This window comes from Amblyomma maculatum, chromosome 1 (genome assembly GCF_055883805.1).
Source record: "Amblyomma maculatum isolate TAMU_Amacu chromosome 1, ASM5588380v1, whole genome shotgun sequence".
Lineage (NCBI taxonomy): Eukaryota > Metazoa > Arthropoda > Arachnida > Ixodida > Ixodidae > Amblyomma > Amblyomma maculatum.
In genome coordinates, this window is record NC_139344.1 from 279,895,315 (window position 1) to 279,916,748 (window position 21,434).

At 42.8% G+C, this 21,434-nt stretch overlaps 1 protein-coding gene across 9 annotated transcripts in view; it reads right to left on the minus strand.

Annotated features, from left to right (window-relative positions):
- Window positions 1-21,434, minus strand: part of hts (adducin 1-like protein hts) — a 128,580-nt gene that overhangs the window by 44,956 nt on the left and 62,190 nt on the right. For 8 of the 9 annotated variants that reach the window (XM_084591436.1, XM_084591435.1, XM_084591431.1 and 5 more), the window contains 6 exons: window positions 17,093-17,219; window positions 7,785-7,820; window positions 6,940-7,050; window positions 4,759-4,851; window positions 3,390-3,585; window positions 122-259 (listed from right to left, as the gene is read on the minus strand). In XM_084591436.1, coding sequence (XP_084447562.1) covers window positions 122-259; window positions 3,390-3,585; window positions 4,759-4,851; window positions 6,940-7,050; window positions 7,785-7,820; window positions 17,093-17,219 — 701 coding nt within the window. The remainder of the gene's footprint in view (window positions 1-121; window positions 260-3,389; window positions 3,586-4,758; window positions 4,852-6,939; window positions 7,051-7,784; window positions 7,821-17,092; window positions 17,220-21,434) is intronic. The other variant, XM_084591432.1, reaches the window with a different exon arrangement.

Sequence of the window (21,434 nt, forward strand, 5' to 3'; positions counted from 1 at the left end):
CTAAACATGCAAATGGCAGATGCTTTATCACACCAAGTTGCCTTTCCTAGCCTTTTCAGCATAGAAAACACTAGCCCCCATGAATGTTTGTAACTAGTGAACTTCAGAAAAAGCAACCCACCTTCTTCATCAGATGCAGGAGATGTTGGAGACTGAGCAGGTGACTGTAGCGGACTGGATGTTCGCTGCGGGCCCTGGCTTGGAACGGCCACTGGTTCTACTAGGAGCGGCTTTAAGCTGTCAGGCACATCATCATCAACTGTAAATAAACAAAATACCGAATATTTTCAGCCACATGCAATGCAAGAAAAATTGATCCAAAGCTGGAATCGGAGATTCAAGCCAAGCCTCCCATTTGAGAGGGTAGTCTGTCTGTGCGCGTGCTGCAGGGAAAGCTCAATATGCAAGAGTAATGATATGCAGGCAGATATTTCTAAAATATTTCATTTGCTGGGGCATCAGCTAAGGCCCTTTGAATTTCACACGCATTAATATGGGAAGTACAGAGTTGATCACACTTGTCTACTGCGCTTGAGCAACGCTGTATGGAGAAAGTAAAGTGAAACTCCAAAGCGAGCCCCAACTTGTACTGACAATACTCTTGTTCTAGTGCACCAAGTCATGTGGACTACACAGATGCAAGATTGCCCCTGGCAAAGAACTTAATTTACTTTGCATAATACAAGTAGGACAACAAGGCCCTTGCAAAATGCCGAATGCTGCTTTCGCCATTCCTACATCAAGCGAGAAACAATCAACCTATTTCCGGTCGCGTGCGTGTTGCGAGCACCGTGGTCATGCCATGGTTGTGAGGAACACGGGGTCAGTGTGGGGAAACAAATGATAGCAACAGTCAGCCAATGTCAGCGCAGATGGCACCTCCTCTTGCTGGAAGTCTGATGCTGATTGTGCTAAATAATAACAAAACCGAAATTGCAAATTTAGGCTGAAATTTATTCAGATTCGCATATAACACGATGCGTAAATGTTCACAGCTAATGTCCTGCAGAAAGTTTTGTCACGGTATTTGAAGTCTCAAGTTTGGACCTTTCAGCTTGGGCAAACAAACAAACAAACAAACAAAAAAAAAAAAAAAAAAAAAAAAAAAAAAAAAAAACAAAACCATAAGAAAACAAAACAGAATATTGCAATCACAGAATCCACACTGGAAGTATGCTGAAACATGTCTGCTGATGGACATGAAACAGCAATCAGCTTTGGCTCTGTTACCGCAAAAGTTCTGCTGTAATCATTTGCCGTATACATGACATAAAAGTAGGGAACACAGTGTTTTACAGCAGCATGTAGCAGAATTTGTAGTTCGATGCTAATGGCATAGGAGCTCCACCCCTGTACAACATTGAACAACCCACTTTGAATATGATATACCATGTAGCTAGAGGATCACCTTTTTTTTTTGACCTAGGAATGCAGACAATAGAAATATGCACACAGTACTACAGTAAAAGCTCGTTAATTCGAACTTCACGGGACCGGAAAAAAGTTCGAATTATTCGATTATCGAATGGCCTCGAAAAAAACTGACCAAAGCCAATTTGTATTACGGTAAATGTACCGTATTTAGTCGCGTAATGAACTCCTCCCATAATGAACCCACCCAGCCCCGATTTGTGCTTACGAATCTGGAAAAAAAAAAAATAAATAAAGGCGTCAGTCGTTAGCGCGTCCCTCCGTTTTGGGCCATTACGGTCCACAACATATTTCTTGGCAGTGCGCCAGATGCTGCGCAGCAATAACGGCGTGTTTATCTTTTGACTTTAGCTCTGGCAGGAGGGTGAAAAGCGAACTTGACAAAGTGCCAGCGTTTGTCCGGTTGTGCAAGCCTCCTTTTCAAAGCGTTCGCTTTATCATGCTATGAGCGACTGGGGCGGGCGGGCGGCACCATCTACTGCCACTTCAATCATCGGAACGAACGGTGCTAAAAGCCGGCGTCATGATTGCGGCTGACTCGCGTGCTTCCGTTGACGACTGATGAGTGAAAGAATGAATGACCATCGCAAAAAAAAAAAAAAAAAATATATATATATATATATATATATATATATATATATATATATATATCCCATAGTGCCCGTCCGAGACCATAGCCATTAATGGGCGTTGGCTGGAACCGTGCCGACAGTACTTATCCCTATCTCCAAATTAACAGGGTTGGAATTAACAAGTATTTAGTTGCGAGCTACGGAGGTTGCGCAGAAGAGAGAGCAGGCAGCCACCGCCGTGCGGCTATGCGCTGACCTTGCCGCGGCCGCCGTCCCCTCCCTTCAACGCCGCCGGCCGCCACGCCAGTCATGGCGCCATTTAAGTTTTACCCACTCTTCCATGGTTTTACCTGGTTCCATCTTCCGTCCCCGTTTTGGACGTGCGCTGCCTCTAATTATGCCTACCGATCGCGAAGGCTTCTTCTTCTTTTTTTTTTTTTTGCCGCGTGATGTGTGCCAAGGCGCCCAGACGTGGCGGCGCGTAGTTCGAATTATCTGTAGCGGAACAAACTCGCGTTCGAATTAACAGGCTTTTTTATACACGGATCTCTATGGAGCTTGGCCGGACCAAGTAGTGTAGTTCGAATTATCCGAAATTCGAATTATCGAGGTTCGAATTAACGAGCTTTCACTGTATTTGAAAACAGCCAGCTAAAGGCATGGGGCTAGAGTCCTATAACTATACAGTAGAAGTTACTGGCACAAAGCAACGGCCAATACTTGAACAAATCTGGCAGCGATTCATTTTTGCTCGTAGCTTCCTCTGCATGAAACTGTGAGAAAACCCTCAAAGTATTTTTCTTTTCAATCTGCCAGTGTGGAGGCCTCTAATGCTGCTTTTTTTCTAAAGTGAATACTTGGGCAGACCTAAACACACATTATTTAAAGTACACAAACATAAACCAAGTAGTGAAACACAAAAATGTATGCTTAACTGCGCCTACAAATAATATAACAAGCCATAATTTACCACGGAGGACATTTTTTAGAGCGCAGCTCTTTGGCGCCTGTTATTGCATTTGGCGTCATCCCTCGTAACCAGCTCCGCAGCCGGGGCAGCGTGTGACTGCAATCAGAGCGCCGGTTGGGTGGCAGCAGATTGAGATATGTGCACTGCCCGAGCCGAAACGCATAGCCGCCGCTGTTTGCCACTGCAAACCGCCTGCCTAAAAGTTGTCTGTAAGTGTACATACATGTCTTGCTCGAATTCTTTGCCTCAATCTATCGAAAAACTGAAACAGTTCAGCTGCGCTAAAATTTCGCATTAGGAAGTAACATAAAGTCTGCAATTTTGTTTTTAACCATACCACAGTGCAATTACATGATAAATTGCTGCAGCCAAACGAATTCTAGGCTTTGATGCCTCCTCCAAGAATCACTACTCACTTGACTCTCCACGCTGCTTCCTTTCCACCAGCCGCTTGTAATCTTCAAGCTCCGAGTCAGTAATGTTGTCAAAAGGATTCTTGCTATAAGCAGTTTTGTAGACCATTGCATTGTGCTGATAATCACGCTGAATTATACCCTTGGATGCAGCACCCACAAGCACAACCTGATCACCGGTTGCACTCGCTACAGCATCCTGCACAGGCCAGGCAGAAATTCTTAGAGAAAGAGATGCGCTCCATGTATTCAAACATGAATCCAGCAAAAAATAAGGTAAAAAAAATTCACTGTACAAAGCCAACATCAGTCCAACTGTAGCTCAAGGTAGTTATGGGAAAACATGGCAAATATTTTACCATTCACTCGAAGTTATCTTATTTAGTAATGCCCGCAATCATGGTGGACACGAAATCATTTATAAGACTAAGCTGCAAATACAGCTTCATAAGAACTTAATTTTTTTGCTGTTATCTTCATGTGTGTATGTAGACAGACAGAAAGAGAAAAAGATTATTAAACACAACGCACTCCTTGAATTGAGAATTTTTTGCATCCTCAATTTGATGTTCTGCCCTTCTTACTGACCTTCTTGTGTACCCTGAGTACATAAAAATTTATACGTTCCCAATAGCCATATTGTCCGTGAGCTGTGAACAGTCTAGCCCACTTATAATAACAGCCATGGTTATAACACAAATGAGGGCGAGGCAACTATCAAAATAAGTATATGGCAATGACACTGCATTTCAGGTAATCTGAACCATGCCTGCACCACTTTGGGCAAACAAGAAATTAACACCCCACTGCAGTGAAAAAAAGATTTTACGGAGACTCTACAAACCTCTAACCCAAAAAGAATGTGGTTGTGGTGGCACACCTCCCAAACAGTGGAAATGAAATTGCAGTCAACACCCTGCCACCTGCCCAATGAGCGCTGACAGGCTACAAGGTCAATCACGAGTGCATGTGCTTCAATTGGGCAAGAGACAGGGCACAAACACTTGAAATTATGGAAAGCAAACTACAGCTCACAGTTGGGGAACAACTAGACCAGTATACTTTGCTGGCCCAGGCGGTCACATGGCACGTCACCACGACACGGCCAGCTTTGTCAAGGAAATATAAACCCCCCTTGAAAGACGTTATTTTGGCTGTAATATACGACAATCCACGTAGCATGAACTATGCGACCATCAGGTTTGTTGTCATTAGGATCGGCTGTACTGATATCCTGAATCACTTGAAAAGTGGCTGCAAGAATAGTCCTCATGTGCTCTTATCCAAATCCTCTTTTTGTTCAGTTCTGTTCTGAAGAGTGCACATATCACTGAAACTGCTTGACCTCCCAAGATAAGCAACAAGAACTTGCCTGCATTTTCTTAACCTCTTCCCAAGTGACTCCATCCAGGAGGTTCGACTGTGGTCCTGCATTTATCTTGGAATTGAGACGGTTTTCCTTTAGCTGAAAAACAAAAAGCAGCAACCAAACCAAGTAAAAAAGTCGACAAGTCATACGTTGGCAGGTGTTTCTTCAAACAGATGCCTCAAACGTTTGGCACGTTACGGCGTCTTTACAAATGTGCTTCCAAACCCAACATGACTACCCAACCAGATGTCGGGAACTCTCGGTGACAGTTACACAGTGCCAATACCGGCTGCCCCCCCCCCCCCCATGGCAAGAGTATAAAAACAGCAAATCACCCCCCCCAGCCTCAAAGATTATGGCAACACTTTTATAAATAAAGGCTTAGTAGAACTGAAAAGCAACGGCATGAGAGAGGGCGAGAGAGCATTTCTTGCAAGCAAATACAATTTTTACTACCATACAATAAACAGAAAAAAAAAATCTGAAGTTTAACCAAACGGGACAGATGGTACAGGGTCAAAGCCCTGCCTTATCTGCATGCACCGCGACACGTGAACTGTGATCTCTTGATCTGGCACGCCAATCAGGAGTAGGGCACAGAACTATATTCTTGCCACGTTCTGGTGTCCATACGAGTGTTTCCGCACTAAAAATGTGCATTTGAAGGCAAAGTGCCTCAATTCACTACACACTGACCCCATGTTGCTTCATCTGGCATGCCAACTACTTTGCTGACATGTAAAGCTACAAAACAGTAAATCTCCAATAAGAAAAAAAAAATGCATGGTCTTTTGGTAAAGAACTACAGCAGCTACTACTGTAAGAAAAAGTACAGATGCCAATGAACATGGTTCTTACCACATACAAAGCTCCGGAGTTGGTAGCATTCCGCAGTGGCGCATTACACACAGCCCAGAACGCCACACAGGGTCAGTCAACATGGGAAGTATGTGTTCTTTTCTGCTAACTAGTGCCACTCCAGCAACTACTACTTCAAGCACTGTTGTCATGCCCGCTGACAGTCTTCTGAAGTAACTCGTGCAAACACTCAAGTAGAGTCACGGGCAATGTTTACAGCATGCACGATCACAGAAAGAAATGTTATTTTTGCATTGCCCCCCCCCCCCCGTGAACCCCTATACATGGCAATATGTCAGTCTTGGGATAGAAAAAAATACCCCTATCAGTAATGCCTAATTCCAATGCGGTCAAAATGCATAGAGGCAGTGTAATCTACTCCCCACTGATATACGCATGTGCAGATGGTACAGTCAAGGTGCTCTCGAGGCAGTACAGCTTAATCAATGCATTAGCCGATGCACAATTAGCAATGCCACCAAGTTTTTCTTCCAGGCGGTTCCAAAGTGCAGACAGCAAGTGAAGAAAACTGATGACAAACCAGAAGCAGACAGGAGTGTACGCTGCTGTTTATTCAAAAAGCACACTTCACAATCCACGAACAGAGCTGCCACAGAAAAAATAGCTCTCTTGCACAACTGGGATGATAGCTTGAAAGTAGCCTTTTCAACAAACAACTGTTATTTTGCATGTGATACATGCCAATGCTGGTCTTAACTGTGTTGCTCCATCATCTAAAATAGTGCAATTAGCAGCAAAACGATTTGGCATGAACACAACTTTTCCATCGAAACATTCCAAGCAGACGAAAAAGAAAAGGGCCTACACTCCAGGCCAAAGTAGCTGTACTAAACAAAATCCAGTAGACAGACAAAAGATGACACTTAAGCCTTCAGCAATTATAGAGGCCTAGTTTTGTCCAATGAATAACTACCCAGCAGACTATGACCTAGGTGGCTTTACTCTCAAAAGGAACAGCAAAAAACACTTAGATCGTAAGCAGCAACTCTGAAACCTTAAACCCTTTCCATTAACAGCTAATGCAGGTTTAAGACCAACATTGCAATTTTACTATGCAGCCTACAACATTAACTAAACTATACAATCACAGCTGCAGAATGGAAGATGAGTAGAACCATAGAGATGAAAATAAGAAGTTCACCTTAAAAGCCCAGCTATCAACACCGACGTTTTGGGCTGTTTCTTTTCCAAAATGACTGCAAGATGGCTCTCTCTCTCGCTCTCTCTCACGCAAGCATTGCAATGAATCTGAAGCCAAAATTGTACCCCACCCCAGTGACAAGAAGAAACAAATGAGGGACTGACCTCTTTCTGTTTGCGCTTAAACTCAGCAGGGTCAGTGCCTTTGGGGACAAACTGATGGGATGTGTCTATTTTAACGGAGGTCGAGTGGGAGGGGGAACCTTCTTGCACCCACTGCGGGGGAAAACAACAGGCAATCAGTGGTTGTGTGCTAGAATCACTAAGCTACTAACAAACTTCTCCGTAACAGCAATGGAAAAACAGCGAGGCCAAAAGACAGTCCTGAATGCAATACAGCAGTGAAAAAGCAGTCAGATTCCCCAGGTTTGCTTCCCAGCTGCCATTTGACACATGCTATGCCAAAGCAAGCCATGACTACCCGCACCTGAATCCAGCAGAGAATACGAGTGAACTGCTGTTGCGATTTCATGACAATCTGCACATACTAGCTTAGTGAACTTGTCTAGCTTGGTTTGGATTATGGCTACTATTAACTTGTCCTGGGGATCTTTAATACGCACAGCACACAGGCACCTTCTGCATTACCCTTATTAAAAGCATGGCTACCACAGGCAAGGCTGAACCTGGGTCGCCATGTTAAGTAGCTGAGTGCCCTAACAGCTGAGCCACTGTGGCGAGGCTTCAAAAATCGGATATTCTTTTGATGCAGGCAACCATGGGTTGCTAGTGTAGTTTACCAGCTCATGTGAACTAAAGCTGTCCTCTGTGATTGACTTCTGGCAACTAACTACAGGAAAGCATGTGCCATTCATAGCATCATAAAAATAATGCACTAAAAAAGCTAATCAGCCATGCACATCAGCACAGAATTTGGAAAGCAAAATAAATCAGCATGCCGATAAAGAAGGCAAAACATGCAAGAACGCAATTAGGAGATGCGAGCTTACTGAATCAGCTTCCCCACTCCCTCCAACTTCTACCCACTATAAAACAAACAGAAACAAAAGGGAAAAATCAGTTAAACTGCACACAGATTAAAAATCACACATGTAAATGCAAAACCACACAGTTTTTCAGAAAATGCAGGGCAAGGTATCCAAGTCAGAGTTTCAATTCAGGAACAAAGTCAGAACTAAATGTCAAAATAATGCAAGAAAAACAACTAAAATAAACAATCAGTGCTGTCATAAAAGGGATAAGTATGGCCAGGCAGTGGCAGTTGATCTAATTACAAGGCAAGCCTATTCCATGAAAACCCAGCCCAAATATAAGACCACACTGCTGTTAACAGTAAACACGTCTCTAGTGCACTATTGCCTTGCTGAGTGTCATGCTTAGGGATAACGTGCAAGCATGTGGCCTGTCCTCAGTATGGTGATGCTGGCCACACAGTGTCGATGCACTGTGCAGGCCCATGAGGTTGTTTAAGGTTCCAATTTTGACCATCTGGGATTCATCAACATGCTCCACCATCAACACAGTACACGGGCACCTGGCGTTTCGCCTCCGCAGCCGCTGGGGGAGGATTTGAACCTGAGTAACACCCTATTCACTGAGCCACTGTGAAAGGCAGAGTAAAATGCGCACAGCCCCTTGCAAGTCTGATACACAGTCAGCTGCTTCCTGACTAGGCACCAAGTATGCTCATGGAGGCCAAAGTCAACCCGTGCTTGCCAGCTGCAGTCACTAAGAACCTTCTTGCTCACATTGCATGTGCAGGATTAGCAGCTTTTGGCATACATAAGCATACTTGTCAATGTTCCAAGCCAAGAAGTTCCCAGCTCCATAGCCAACAGTAAACCATCAGCACCACCCATGTCACAGTGCCTGCACAGGACACCAACAATGCTGTAAAAGGCACTGGTGGTTGGCACAGCCCAGAGCACAGGTCACATGCTCCTAAGAGTACCATGGACTACTTGGAAACAGCACAAGGAACTCAAGAACTGGCAATATGAAACACAGTACTAAAAATCCACAGAACACGCATAGATGAAAGGAAAAAAAAAAAAAGAAAGAAGGATGGACTACAGGAGACAAATAATGACAGGTAGATTCCTGGTAAAAGATTCAACTGAACAGATGCAGACACCCCCAAAGAAGAAGAAGAAGAGGGGAAAAAAAAACTGCAAAATGCTAGCCAAAGATCTGTGTGATGCTAAAGAAATTAAAAATTGCACAAAAGTAAAAAAAAAAAAGTTCAGTCCTACATGCTAAATTTGAAGGGCTGCATGAACCTCCCTTGAATACAGACCTAAATGATGCAAAATACTCAACCCTTACCGCACACTAAAGCACAACACATAACTAGTAACCAAAATACCAGCTTTGGATCATACAATACTCGTAAGCATCCATTAAACATGGCAAGTATGATACACAGGGACAAACCAGTTCAAATATGACAATATGAAAGCAGACCTAAAAACAATAATACTTGCACATCTCGACAATTACTGAGGTATAACTAAACAAGGACTATGCTTCATCCCTCAATACTTTGTGAACATTAACACTCTATAGCAGTAAAAGTTACACAAAAGGAATGCCAATAACACAGTGATAGTGTGTTGCAGGATTTTTACACTTCGTTCAGCCGATATAATAATTATCCTTCCTGAAAACAGTGCCTGCTGCACTACAGTGGGACACAATATTAAAATATAGACTATTAGCTCCAGCAAGTTTAACAACAGCCAGGCTAGGGCAACAAACAGAATGAGTAAATTGAACATAAACTGGTGACTTATGCTTCCTCTCGTGACCCCCTACACAGAAGCACTGGAATGGAAAAGGGGTTCCAAAGCATGCCGCCACTAGACACCGATCCTGATCAGCACTGTCAACACAGTGTTAGTTCACAGTGCCGCAAATTTTTTGAGATCACTTGTCCGCAGTACACGCTTGTTCCTGCCTGCTATGGCTTCGACTGGACACAGTGAGTGTCCAAAGTGGCATAACCACGGTTTTTTAAATCCACTTGGCAACGGCTGCCACTTTAGGTTCATTAATGAGTAATTTCTAACACTAAAATGAAAGAAGGCATCTAATTTTTACTTACTGACACAGTACTAGGAAAACGTTTTAGGGGCAGAAATTCTCATTGCAGTTGTCCTTTTTAAGCTTCAGGAACTTGCCCAATACAGTTTTTGTGACTGAAAATTACATTAAAAAAGAAAAAAAAGACTCGTGTCCTAGCCTGACCTGGGCAAAGTAAAGCTTTTCGTCATAAAAACATTTTCCACACCAAAGAAAAATTTTCCAGGCATCAGCCAACCAAGTTTTTCTTTTCTCCCCGTGATATGCACTATCTGTCTATGCCCACAAAAACTCCAATCATAGTTCTCTACCCAGTGTGCATTTCATAAAAAAAAAAAAGATCTCATTAACTGATATGCTCAATGTTACTGCATATGGGAATTCATGCCTGCTCCTTCTACACCCTCATGTGGAGGGCTACAGTATTTATAAATACAGCGCAGTCCATTTATTGTTATAACCAATATATAGTCAAATGTGGTCTCAATAGGAGTTATTGTAGAATTGTCAAAGTATGCATTATACCTTGAAAAAATAACCTGCATACAGTTAAACCTGGGTATAACAAACCTCCATGTAATGAATTCCTTAATATCATGAAGTTTCTCAATTCCCTAACACTAATCCCTATGAAGCAAACATATTTCATAACTCAGTATAATGAATATAATATACAACATTCCACCTTGATATAACAAATTTGCTACGCTGACTATCTCTGAACTAGTGCTGAGTTACCGGAAATTTGGAAATCCACACAAAAGTTTTATGACAGATGATGCACAAACTATCATTACGGGAAAGTCTACAATTGCATCGGGTGGCCGCAGGTGACACAATGCACCACACTCCAGTGACACCATGACATATATGGCAAACACTATCATTACGGGAAAGTCTACAATTGCATCGGGTGGCCGCAGGTGACACAATGCACCACACTCCAGTGCCACCATCACATATATGGCAAACACAGCAGTAGCCTCCACTGCTTGCACTTATGCAACATCACAGCACCTAGTACAACTGTTTGTGGTCAAGGAGCAAAAAACCAATACATTAAAAAAGGCAGGGAGCGAGTACTGCACGCTAATCGCCATGGCGCAGTGCAAAGGCTACACGAGCGAGTCCATTTCTGGGGGCAGTGGTAGTAGACAAACTAAGAATGGGAATATGTATGAAGATGCAGGCACCTCCGCAGCCAGCAAACTTGAACAATGGCAGTGCCAGCAACCGCACGCTCCACTCTATGCCACCACCTCCCCAACTTTCCCCGGCCCCCTAGCACCCATGCTATGCAAGCCGTGGCAGCGGTTGCTGCTGTCTCAGTCATGCTATCCATGCAATCATGGCATGTCTCTCCGCTTTTACGACCTTGAGAAATGGAGGGTCACTTTAAACGTAGCATCATGGCCACTTCACCTACCGTATTGCTTATTTTTAGACTCCTAACTGCATTGCCCTTTTAAGCCTTCATGCTAAAACTGCATAACAAAAACCTGAATGTTACAAAAAGTCGCAAGCTTTTCTCAGTTCATTATAACCAGGTTTACCTGTATAGCGATGGAGCATTACTTGCATATCGGCTACAACGATCAAATTTGTGTCCTCTGGGCACTGGTAATAACCAAACAAGGGTAAAATCTGCTAGCAGGACAAAGCAGAGACCCAGAGAAATTTTTATTACATGAGCAAGTGCCCTTTGCGATTAGTGCCAAGTCACTTCCACCTGCCCCAACATAAGAGGCATCAATGAGGCATGTCTCAAGATGGTGGTAGTCCTGATGGCACCCAAGAGACAAAAGTGATTTAGTTTTACTTGCACAATGCACTTTTTCGTCTACACAAAGAGGAGTCAAAAACCAATTTTCTAAGCAATGCATCCCAACAAAAGAACTCAGCACCTGGCGCACCTATTTGTATAGGCAGGTACTTTATGCAAAAAAGCTACCAACAAGGATGTGCTGTGAAAAAGAGCAGCATGATGCAACAGTGAAAGCAGCAGCGATGGTAAAGAGAAAAATGTTGACTGTGGTCAGCCTCTGATGCCAACAGCGCATCACCACTAATCAGCTCTCTCACAGATTTTGTGCATTTACTGCCAGTGTATGCGGAGCAGCTCAATGCTATTCACAATGTGCCTCAAACTGCAGCTGCTATGCATGCAAGCAGCGGTACTGGACTCCTTTTGCAAGTGATCCAGTTGATAAAAAGAAATTTTTAAACCGCCCATCTTGTTGCAATTTTGCAACAAATATATTGGGCGTACACGTGGATGCTTTCGGGACCAGGTAAGAAGAGTTACAACCATCCCATTTTTCAGCTTTGTGTTGTTACAAATGGACTGCAGTGTTCATGCACAGTAGAATAAGTATTTCAGCCAAACTTCCAAATCTTCTAATGACTAAAAGGGAAGGAACTGCACTAACTAAGCAGCCATAAGCAAATGTAACAGGAAAGCTTGGAGCTCCACTTGGACGCATAAATCATACAGTAATAAGACAATATGATGAGGGCAGTTAAAGTGCTCAGAGATTTCCAGCTGCATTCAGACTGCACGAGGGGATGAAAGTTCAAAGAAGGGAGGAATGAAATGTAGATGCCTGATGAAGAGTTGGCCAATGAGCTCTGTGATACAACACAACTGGCAAATGGCACAAGGCATGCAGGAGAGAGAGCTACACCCATTGTTTCGCACTAGACTCTCAAGGTGTTGAGTTTTATGGCAGCTAAGGGCATCATGTGCCAAACGGAAGGTTTATATGTCTGTTTGGTGAAAGGAACAATATTTTTTTAAAAACTAAGTAGGCTTGGGACATTAAGAAAGAAAAGAGAATTTTAACTAGTGAAGTAAGCTAGGGTGTCATGGTATGTCCTTGTCATAGAACTGCAGGAAATGTTTTTTTTTCTAAGCTTACCGAGTTCCGTGCAGGATATTAGGATGCAGTTTGTGGTGACCACCTCTCCACCTCTCGGCAGTGTTCGCATGTAGGTTTGTCCTTCTTTGCTAGACTGAAGTTATGTGCTAAGTGCATGTGTCCAATATGAAAGAGGCATAAAATTACTTCAATGAAATGTTCTTGATGACTGCATGTGTTCCATTCTTTTGTAACTCACTTTACTAGGTGTAGCTTGATGTAGCTGAGGGTTTGACGGCATGCAGTCTGGTCAGGAATTATGCCTCAACTAGTTTCAATGGTCACTGACCATGGTCATGAACAAATGATGTTTCGGAAGTGTTACAGTACCTTTGCTCACAATGAGCAACCAGCTGGACATCATCAGCCTTTCGTAGCAGTTAGTATCGTTTTGAGAGATTTTACATAGATAGGCTGCAATGTGCCATCGTTCTTGTTTATTGTGTTAGGCAAAGTCAGGATGATGAGTGACAAGATTTCTGTGGGCTGATACATTCTTTTCTGTTGTCACTGCATCTGCTAGTACGACCGCCACATTGCACCTCATTATTTATATGAAATCTCTAAAAAATGACACTGCTACAAAAAAGCCGGGGACGTCCAGCTAGTTGCTCATTGTGAACCAGGGAGCCGAACTGCTCCCAAAAAGTCATTTGTTCTTAACCATGGTCATCCACCAGTAAACCTCACCTAGGTGTAGCTTGTCTACCTCATTATCCTGTGCTCCCTGTAATTTTCCTCTCAAATTTATTTGCACAAATTTTTGTGTCATTGTGCAGAATTTTCACTTTCTGTATTTTAGCATCACAGGTAGTTGCAGCACATACATCAACCCCCTTATTACTAAAGATTCCAACATGGCTTGGCACCCAGCAGACTTTAATGTTACGCTCTTCTGTTTTTGACATTACTATGTTGTGGACTATGTCTTCTACTAGAGTTTGCTGCATTTTTGGGATGTAGTGATGTAAGCATGCTGAGAGAGTCCGTACAAATGATACTTCTCGGCCTTTTGGCAAACATCACGCATAGCAAAAAGAAAGGAGATGCAGAAAAGAATGGAAAAGGTGACAATAGAAAATTCTTAAGTGCTGCTCCAGTGCTAGAGAATTATGGTTAAAGAGCGTTGTGCTAATAAGTAACTGGTAAAACATCCCGAAATTGAAATGACTATTTTGTTTTCAAAGTCCAGCATTGAAATATGGTGCCACCTGACCAGACTTTCTATTCTCAATACATGAGCACAATTCCACCTCACAAGTACTTGCACTACAGAAACATTGCATTCTGGCCTGAATTTGCATTTCCTGCTAGCACTTTACTGGAAATGCATGCCAGACAAATGCGCCCCAGTTTTAAGGCGACAGGTCAGCAGTAACCACAAAATGTTGCGGTTGTTCTTTTGGCAGACCACAAATGCATACCAATTCTAAGCACCCCCTTTTTCACTATCTTGATGACCGAACTTCTTTTAACAACTTAACACGTCAAAGATGACTGAACTGGGGAGGTAGATCCGAAAAATTCAAACGCACTTCTCCCCTTTTTTTCAGAGCGGTATCTCAACGAGACGGGTGGCAGAAATAATTTGATAAACAAAAATGGCAATCATCTTCAGCAAACGCGATTACAGTATGCTTAAACTTCAAGCTGGAGGCAATTCTCTACACAGTCGCTCCAAATTCCATTACAGCTCCGACATCAAATCAAGCAATGTGCGTTCGTGATGCCCGAGTAACCTGCCGAGTGCTGCCAATACTAGGCCTACATGATTGCACGCTGATATAAGTTATCTGGGTCGCTTTCGGCCCGTTTTCGGCGTTATACGCCACCATCTGTCATGCAGTGTCTCAAAACAGCAACACGACAGTCGGCAAGCATGCTAGGTGGTCTTAAATACGCACAAAAAAGGGGTGCTTTGACTAATTCGATAATGGCACATTTTCAGGGCCATGTGGCACGCACTGACATTCATATAATCTGGCTCTTTATCCTGCATTCTGAATATCTGGCACATTAGTACTGTGCAGCAACTGATCATCCACTACCAAAGATGCATGTTTTACATACACAACACTATCTGCTTTGCTCAAAGAAAAACAAGCCCCTGCACTGCTTAAGCATTGTTTGCATACCTACATTTCCATTTCTTGTAAAATGAACCTGACAAAGAACAGCTAGCCCACTGTACAATACTCCAACACTGCCTGTGGTTTGAAATTTATGCAAAATGAACAGCATGTGCCCTGCTTACTTAAAAACAACCTTTGAGCAGAAACAGCAAAACATGATCAAAATGACAGTTCCTGTAAACTGACCACGACAGAGTCCCAACATTAAAAATACATAAATACCACATGAGGATGACAGTAAATCTCAAGTTTTAAAACTAGGTTCAAACTAAATGTAGAGCTTCTTGATGCAAGTTGCAAAGTTTGATGAAGTGCCTGACAATATGGTTAAATGACCCAACGCCGAGTACATCACGTTAAGCTGCAAGTCTGTTTTCTTGCATATAAAAGGCCACTGCAACAAAATGAAGGCTTTGCTTAACTCTCTAGAATGAAATTTACTTTTTCATTAAATGTCAGAAAGTCAGCCTGCCTGAAAAAGTTAAATTTTTTAAGAAAGAGCCAATGTAATAAGCTCCCATGATGAAAAGCTGTTAAATGCTAAAAATGCCAACAAAATAGCAATCTATACCCAACCCTCCATCGAAAAACTGCCGCCAAGGCCGGGATTCGATCCCGCAACCTTGGGAACAGTAGTCGAGCGCCATAACCACTGCGCCACCTCGGCGGGGCAGAGGTAAAGAAAAGCTCGAATGAAAAGTTCAAATACAGTTTGCACAACTACTCAGAAGTGCAACTACCACTGCAAAGGTTAAACGGCAACACTTGACTCATACTTTGGGATGGTTTCCTTTGGTATAGTTGGCCGCCAGGAAAGCAATTTGCAACCATGCCCATACAACCTAAAGGATGGTAAAATGCGTACTAGGCATATTATTTCGGGAACTGGAAATAGCTAAAAGCATCTAGCTAGGCAGTTGCAAAGTGGATCAATGTGTTGCAATACATATCCTTGGGCATTTTTAAACATACACAACTCAGAATCTTAACACAAGCCACAGTTCACATCATGCCACACCACCAGATTGCTCAACAATACCTCTGCAAAAGAAAAGTACAGGAGACTTTAAACTACAAGACAAACCTGAAGCCTGACTTCTTCGTCTGCAAAAAATTGCCATCACCCCGCCCCCCTTTAAATGAAAGAGAGAGAGAAAGGGGGGGATTTACTAGGTACCTTTAATGGAATCACTTGGCTCACTGCGAGCACACCAAAAGACACTTGCACACACTCAGCTAAGGTTACAATGCCAATCAGGCGCACCTGTCTGGCACCAATTAAGCTTAACTGCATGGCTTATTTTACATTACATGTGACAACTTTATTAGCGCAGTGGGATGGAATACCAATACAGACATGGTGGAAGAAGCTGCTCATTGCATCACACACACAAACACACCAGCCCCATTAGGTGCATGCAGTGTAAGCACTGCTTGTCATAAGGAAGTGACTGTATTGAAATCAGCAAGCAGTACTACTACTGCTTTCCTGCATGCAAGCAGCCACATCTGCCAGCTTATATTCTGCAGTGTGGATGGCACATAAAGCACAGCACAGCTTGCAGGTGCACATGTGATAACAGGAATTAAGTTTGAGTGAGCATGGGTGTTCAATGAGGCCGGAAGACCAAGAGCACAGTGCCTTTCCTTGAGCACAGAACATGGGAGGGTCAATCAAAACAGGGCTTAGCACTGAAACTTGCATTCTGCTGAGGAATTTCCAGTCATTTCTGCGGACTCCACAATCCTCTTAATCAACTCTTGACTTTTCTAGAGCATGGCGTTTTTATTTTCCTTCCCCATTAAGACAAACCAGAGAAGTATGAGAAAAATACTATTACTTTTTTTTTTCCTCGCAAGAGCATGTGTAAGGAAGCTAAGGCTGGCAATGACATTATACGAGATTTATCAACCAAAGCAACATTGGGATGTAGGAGAAAGCCACACCCATGTCCTATAAGCTCAGCAAATAAATCCAAAACCCCACATTGAACAAACTGCTGAGAAGAAGTCAGACTCCAGATGCCCCGGAATAGCCTGTACTGCAAGCCAGGCTTCTGCCACCGCCACCAAGACAGCCGCAAATGAGCCGACAGGGAGCAATTTGTGCCCAGGTGCTGGGCAGGTGTCCAGCGGCGAGTGCTTTAGCGGCTGTTACTGGGCTACCTTTGTGATCTTCTTGGGGTCTGCGGTGCCTGTCTCGAGCACTTCCACCCGCTGGTAAGTGTTGGGTGAATTCACCCAACGCAGCTTGTCCTGAGTCTTCCGCCCATCCAACAGCTTCTTCAAAGGGCTGCACAGACCAGAAAACATCCCAGCTGTTTAAAAGATGCATGATGCCACCTGCCCCATATCAACCAGGCTGTCAAGCAACTTGAGCATGTTAATATATTTCAAATATAAAATGGTTACAAGCTACAAGTCTGCTTAACTTTCGTGCAGCAACAACACTGATGAAACAAGAGGTTGTATGCAACAGTAACAGTTGCACTTTGTCAGCCTTGTGCTTCTTTACTCATTAAAAGATGAAAGAAGAAAGAAGAAGAAGAAAAAAAAAAGAAAGCACTGAGTGTGCTGCACATACGACTAACTCTTTTGGCTAGGTTAGCAAGGTCAGCGTAACTGAATGGCCAATGCTGCACCGAAGCTGGCTTCCCCGCATGCCAGCAGTGCCATGTAAAAAATAGTGTCGCCAGACTAGACGCTACAGCCAATTGCACACAGTCAAATCTCAAATTTTTCAAATTATTAAACTTCTTGAAAATTCTCAAATGATTTCAAATATTTTCAATGTAAAAATATTTCAAAACTGAATTTATAGTGCGTATTTCAGAATAACGTACATAATTTTGTCTCATATAATCAAGGAACATCAGTATAACGAACTCTGCTAAAATAAACAGCACCGCAACTCTTGCGTGCAATAGAAACAGCCATTTCTCTGTATGCTGTGGGCTATAGCTATTATCATATCTAGTGCCAACACCTAGCGTCACAACTAAGGTCTGATTTAATAGGCAGCAGCCAGCAGGCCTAGCCACTGGTCTTTTTTCTTTCGCCTCTGCAGACAGCTTGGCATATGCCCAATCAGCTGTCGCGGTCATTTTGAAAGGCCGAGACAAGATTGTAAAACTTCAGCACTGAACACTAATCTAACTGTTTTATTGTGCATAAACAAAGTCCGCACTTTCATCACTCGGTGCCACGACTTAAATGATGAGAAGTTGCGCGAATTGGAAGGTGTAGAGGGCATTTGATCTGTCGTTTGTCTTGCACGTGGCAGAAAAAATAACAGATTTCTTCAAATCTCTTCAAACAGCCAAGGTACGTCATTTTCATACCTCGGTTTGATCACAGGCTTATAATTGCAAATTTTTCACTACACTGATTATTAAATGAATGATTTTAGGCAGTTCTCCACGATCCGTTATACTGAAATTTGACTGTACATAGTACTGGGTCTATGCCAGCTCCGTGGCAGCTGCTTTCCATTGAGAAGCTTTCTAGAATGCTATACCAGAAAAAAAAAAAAAAAAAAATAATAAAAAAAAAAATAAAATAAAAAAAAAAAAAAAAAAAGACCAGTTCGGCCTGCGTATGCGATGAGGTCGTTGAGGGCAATGCTGGCAACTGTGATGTGGCTGTAGCTACCGCGGGAAGTTTTTCACAACAACTATTTTCGCGAGTGCACAGACAATTTTTCAGAGATATAGGGCAGTGCTCATATAATCAGAAAGTGTAGTCAAAATTCAGGAGCCTCTCTAGTGAACCAGGAGGACTGGCAGGTATGCAATCAAATGCAACAACCGTCAAGTCAGTTTCACCAGTTTTATGGAGTCTGCATGCGGCTAGTGTGATCAGTAAATATCCAAGAGCACAGCGCACTATTAAATATATCCCATGTTCTGTTCGTAGTAGTTAGATAACACATTCAGTAGTGGCATACTTCTGCATTAGATTTTCAAGGGGATTTCAATGATCAACAGATTTCAATGATCAACACAAGAGGTATCCTGGTTTAAACGAATAAATCTGTGCTCTCTGGGTTAAGTTTTATAAGCATACTGGCATAAAATTTGAAAACGTCACAGCAAAACAGCATCAAGTACAGTCGACCCTCACTAAAACAAACACGGATATAGCAAATTATCGGATAAAACAAACTAAAATCAAAGTTTGGTTGGTCTATGGTTTATTTCTATGGGAGTTCTTTCTGTATAACGAAAAAAACTTTTTAAAATCTGACACTAGATCGGTTATAACGAAGCAGTTTTTTGCATTAAAACATCAAAAAATGCGTAAAGGAGCCGGAAAAAAAAAAACACATAAAAAACGCAATTGTTTTCAATCAATCAAATTGCCTGTGCGTTCGCATGCCACGTCATTTAGCAGCGGCGATAAAAACTACCGCCAACAGCTTATTGCCTTCAAGATCACGCACCCACGCACAGTGTTCTCTGAAGTTATGAACGGCCATGGCCGGATTCGAGCAGCGCCGCCGAAGTACAGTGGTCGAAGTGCGTTTAAATTGCCCGCGCGTTCACGTGCCGCATGATTTAGCGGCGGTAATAAAAACTACCGCCAACGGCTGATCGCCTTCAAGATCAGCACACGCGCCCGGTGATCTCTGAAGTCATGAACGACCATGGCCGGATTCTAGCAGCGCCACCGAGGTAAACCCGAGGTACAGTAGCCGAAGTGTGATTAAAACACCCCTGCATTCATGTGCCGTGTCATCTAGCGGCAGCGACAAAAACTAGAACCAACAGCCCAAGGCCTCAGAGACCATACCTCCACGCACGGTGATCTCGGAGGTCATGAACGGCCATGGCCGGACTCTGGCGTAGCCGCCACTGCTTGAGTAAGGCCATATAAAGGGTGACAGGCATATGAATGGCATGCCATCACCATTGCCTCGTCAAGGCGTGAGCTCCTGCCGCGCCTCTGCCACTACGACCGACCCATGCGCGTGCTACACTCCCCCGAGTCCCCTGGCTACGTCACGCAAATTGTGCGCGGAGGCAACATCCCTTCTTAGTATTATTCATTTATGCTCTCCAACACCGAAAGAAAAGAGTCATTTCATGCTTATACCCCGTTACAAGAGACACTGGACATTTTAAAATGGTTTGGTTGGTTTTCCTATGTCTGCCATGTTAACAACACTACTAAGGACAACTTTTTCAGGTCCCTAGAGTAAATTCTTCACTATTTAGAAGAGAGACAACCCAGGTGTGCTCATGCAATGCAGCTGAAGCATGCCAACTCATACATGATGCACTTCAGATTCCCTTAGCTAAATTCTGTTCCATATTAGCATCCTTTTTTGTTGTATATGTCAGGAACTGAGAAGGAGTGCTTCCCCATGATTGGCAAGTCAAGACGACTCTATTGTTTTAGCCATTGGTATCGCATTACTGTCACTTTCGAAGCAAATCAAAATTCATAAATGACATCCAGCATATTTAAATCCTCGCTGTAAAAATTTGACCACAAGATAAAAGCCCACAATAGAGGGTTTACAAAAGTATGTCTGGCAACCGTGAACGGCACCCTGATCCCGTGCTGGCCGCCATATTTTGTTTGCGCCATCCGTTCGCTTCGTGTCCGTCCGTCAGCGCTTGCCGTTCTGTTCGCGCTTTTTAAGTTTTAACCTAGTGTGCTGTGCTTGGACCTCTGTTTGGTCCCTGGCGGTTTCTGTTAGAGACGCCTAGAAGCGTATTTTGACAGCCGAGTTACAGTGCTTCCAGTGATTGAATATTGATTGGTGTGCGATAGGCGATGAGTTAATAAAATCTTTGTAATTAATTGATCAATTGATGAAATAAAGAAACGAAAAAAAAAAAAAAAAGAATTGGAAAGTAAGGGTTTAAAGGTGTCAGAATGAAAAAAAAACCAGTGCTTGGTGATGCTAAGGAAGAAAATTTAGAATGTGTAATTGATTAATTGAAACAATTGAAGAATGTGTTCAAAAGTGTCAAATTGCTCAGAATGGAAAGCAGATTATTGCTGACACATGCGTATTGGTGTATAAAAATATAACACAACATAGAAATATAACATAACAACATATAACATATAACATACTACACTTGTGTGTAGTATGTTACTTTTGATGAATTCATATTTCACTGCATTGTATTCTTTTCGCCCCTCCTGCTAGGACCCAGTTAGGGCCTGAAGTATTTGGTAAATTAAAATAAAATAAATAAATAAATAAATAAATAAAAGAGCTAAAATATAACGCGCGAAGAAAAAAAACGTTGTGCATGTGTGTGTATGAGAGAGAGAGAGAGAGACACTACCGCGTTATACCTTTAACAGCGGAGCTTAAGTGACCCCCCCCCCCCTAATTTTTCTATAACGATATGATATAATATAAATCTGATTTTATGAACACAGCCAGTTGCACAAAGCACAAACACTTCGCAGTAATGTGAGTTGACTTTTCAAATTTCTTTTCGTTTCAGCCGAGTTCCTCCTCCTCCGAGTTCCTCGAAGCTTCCAA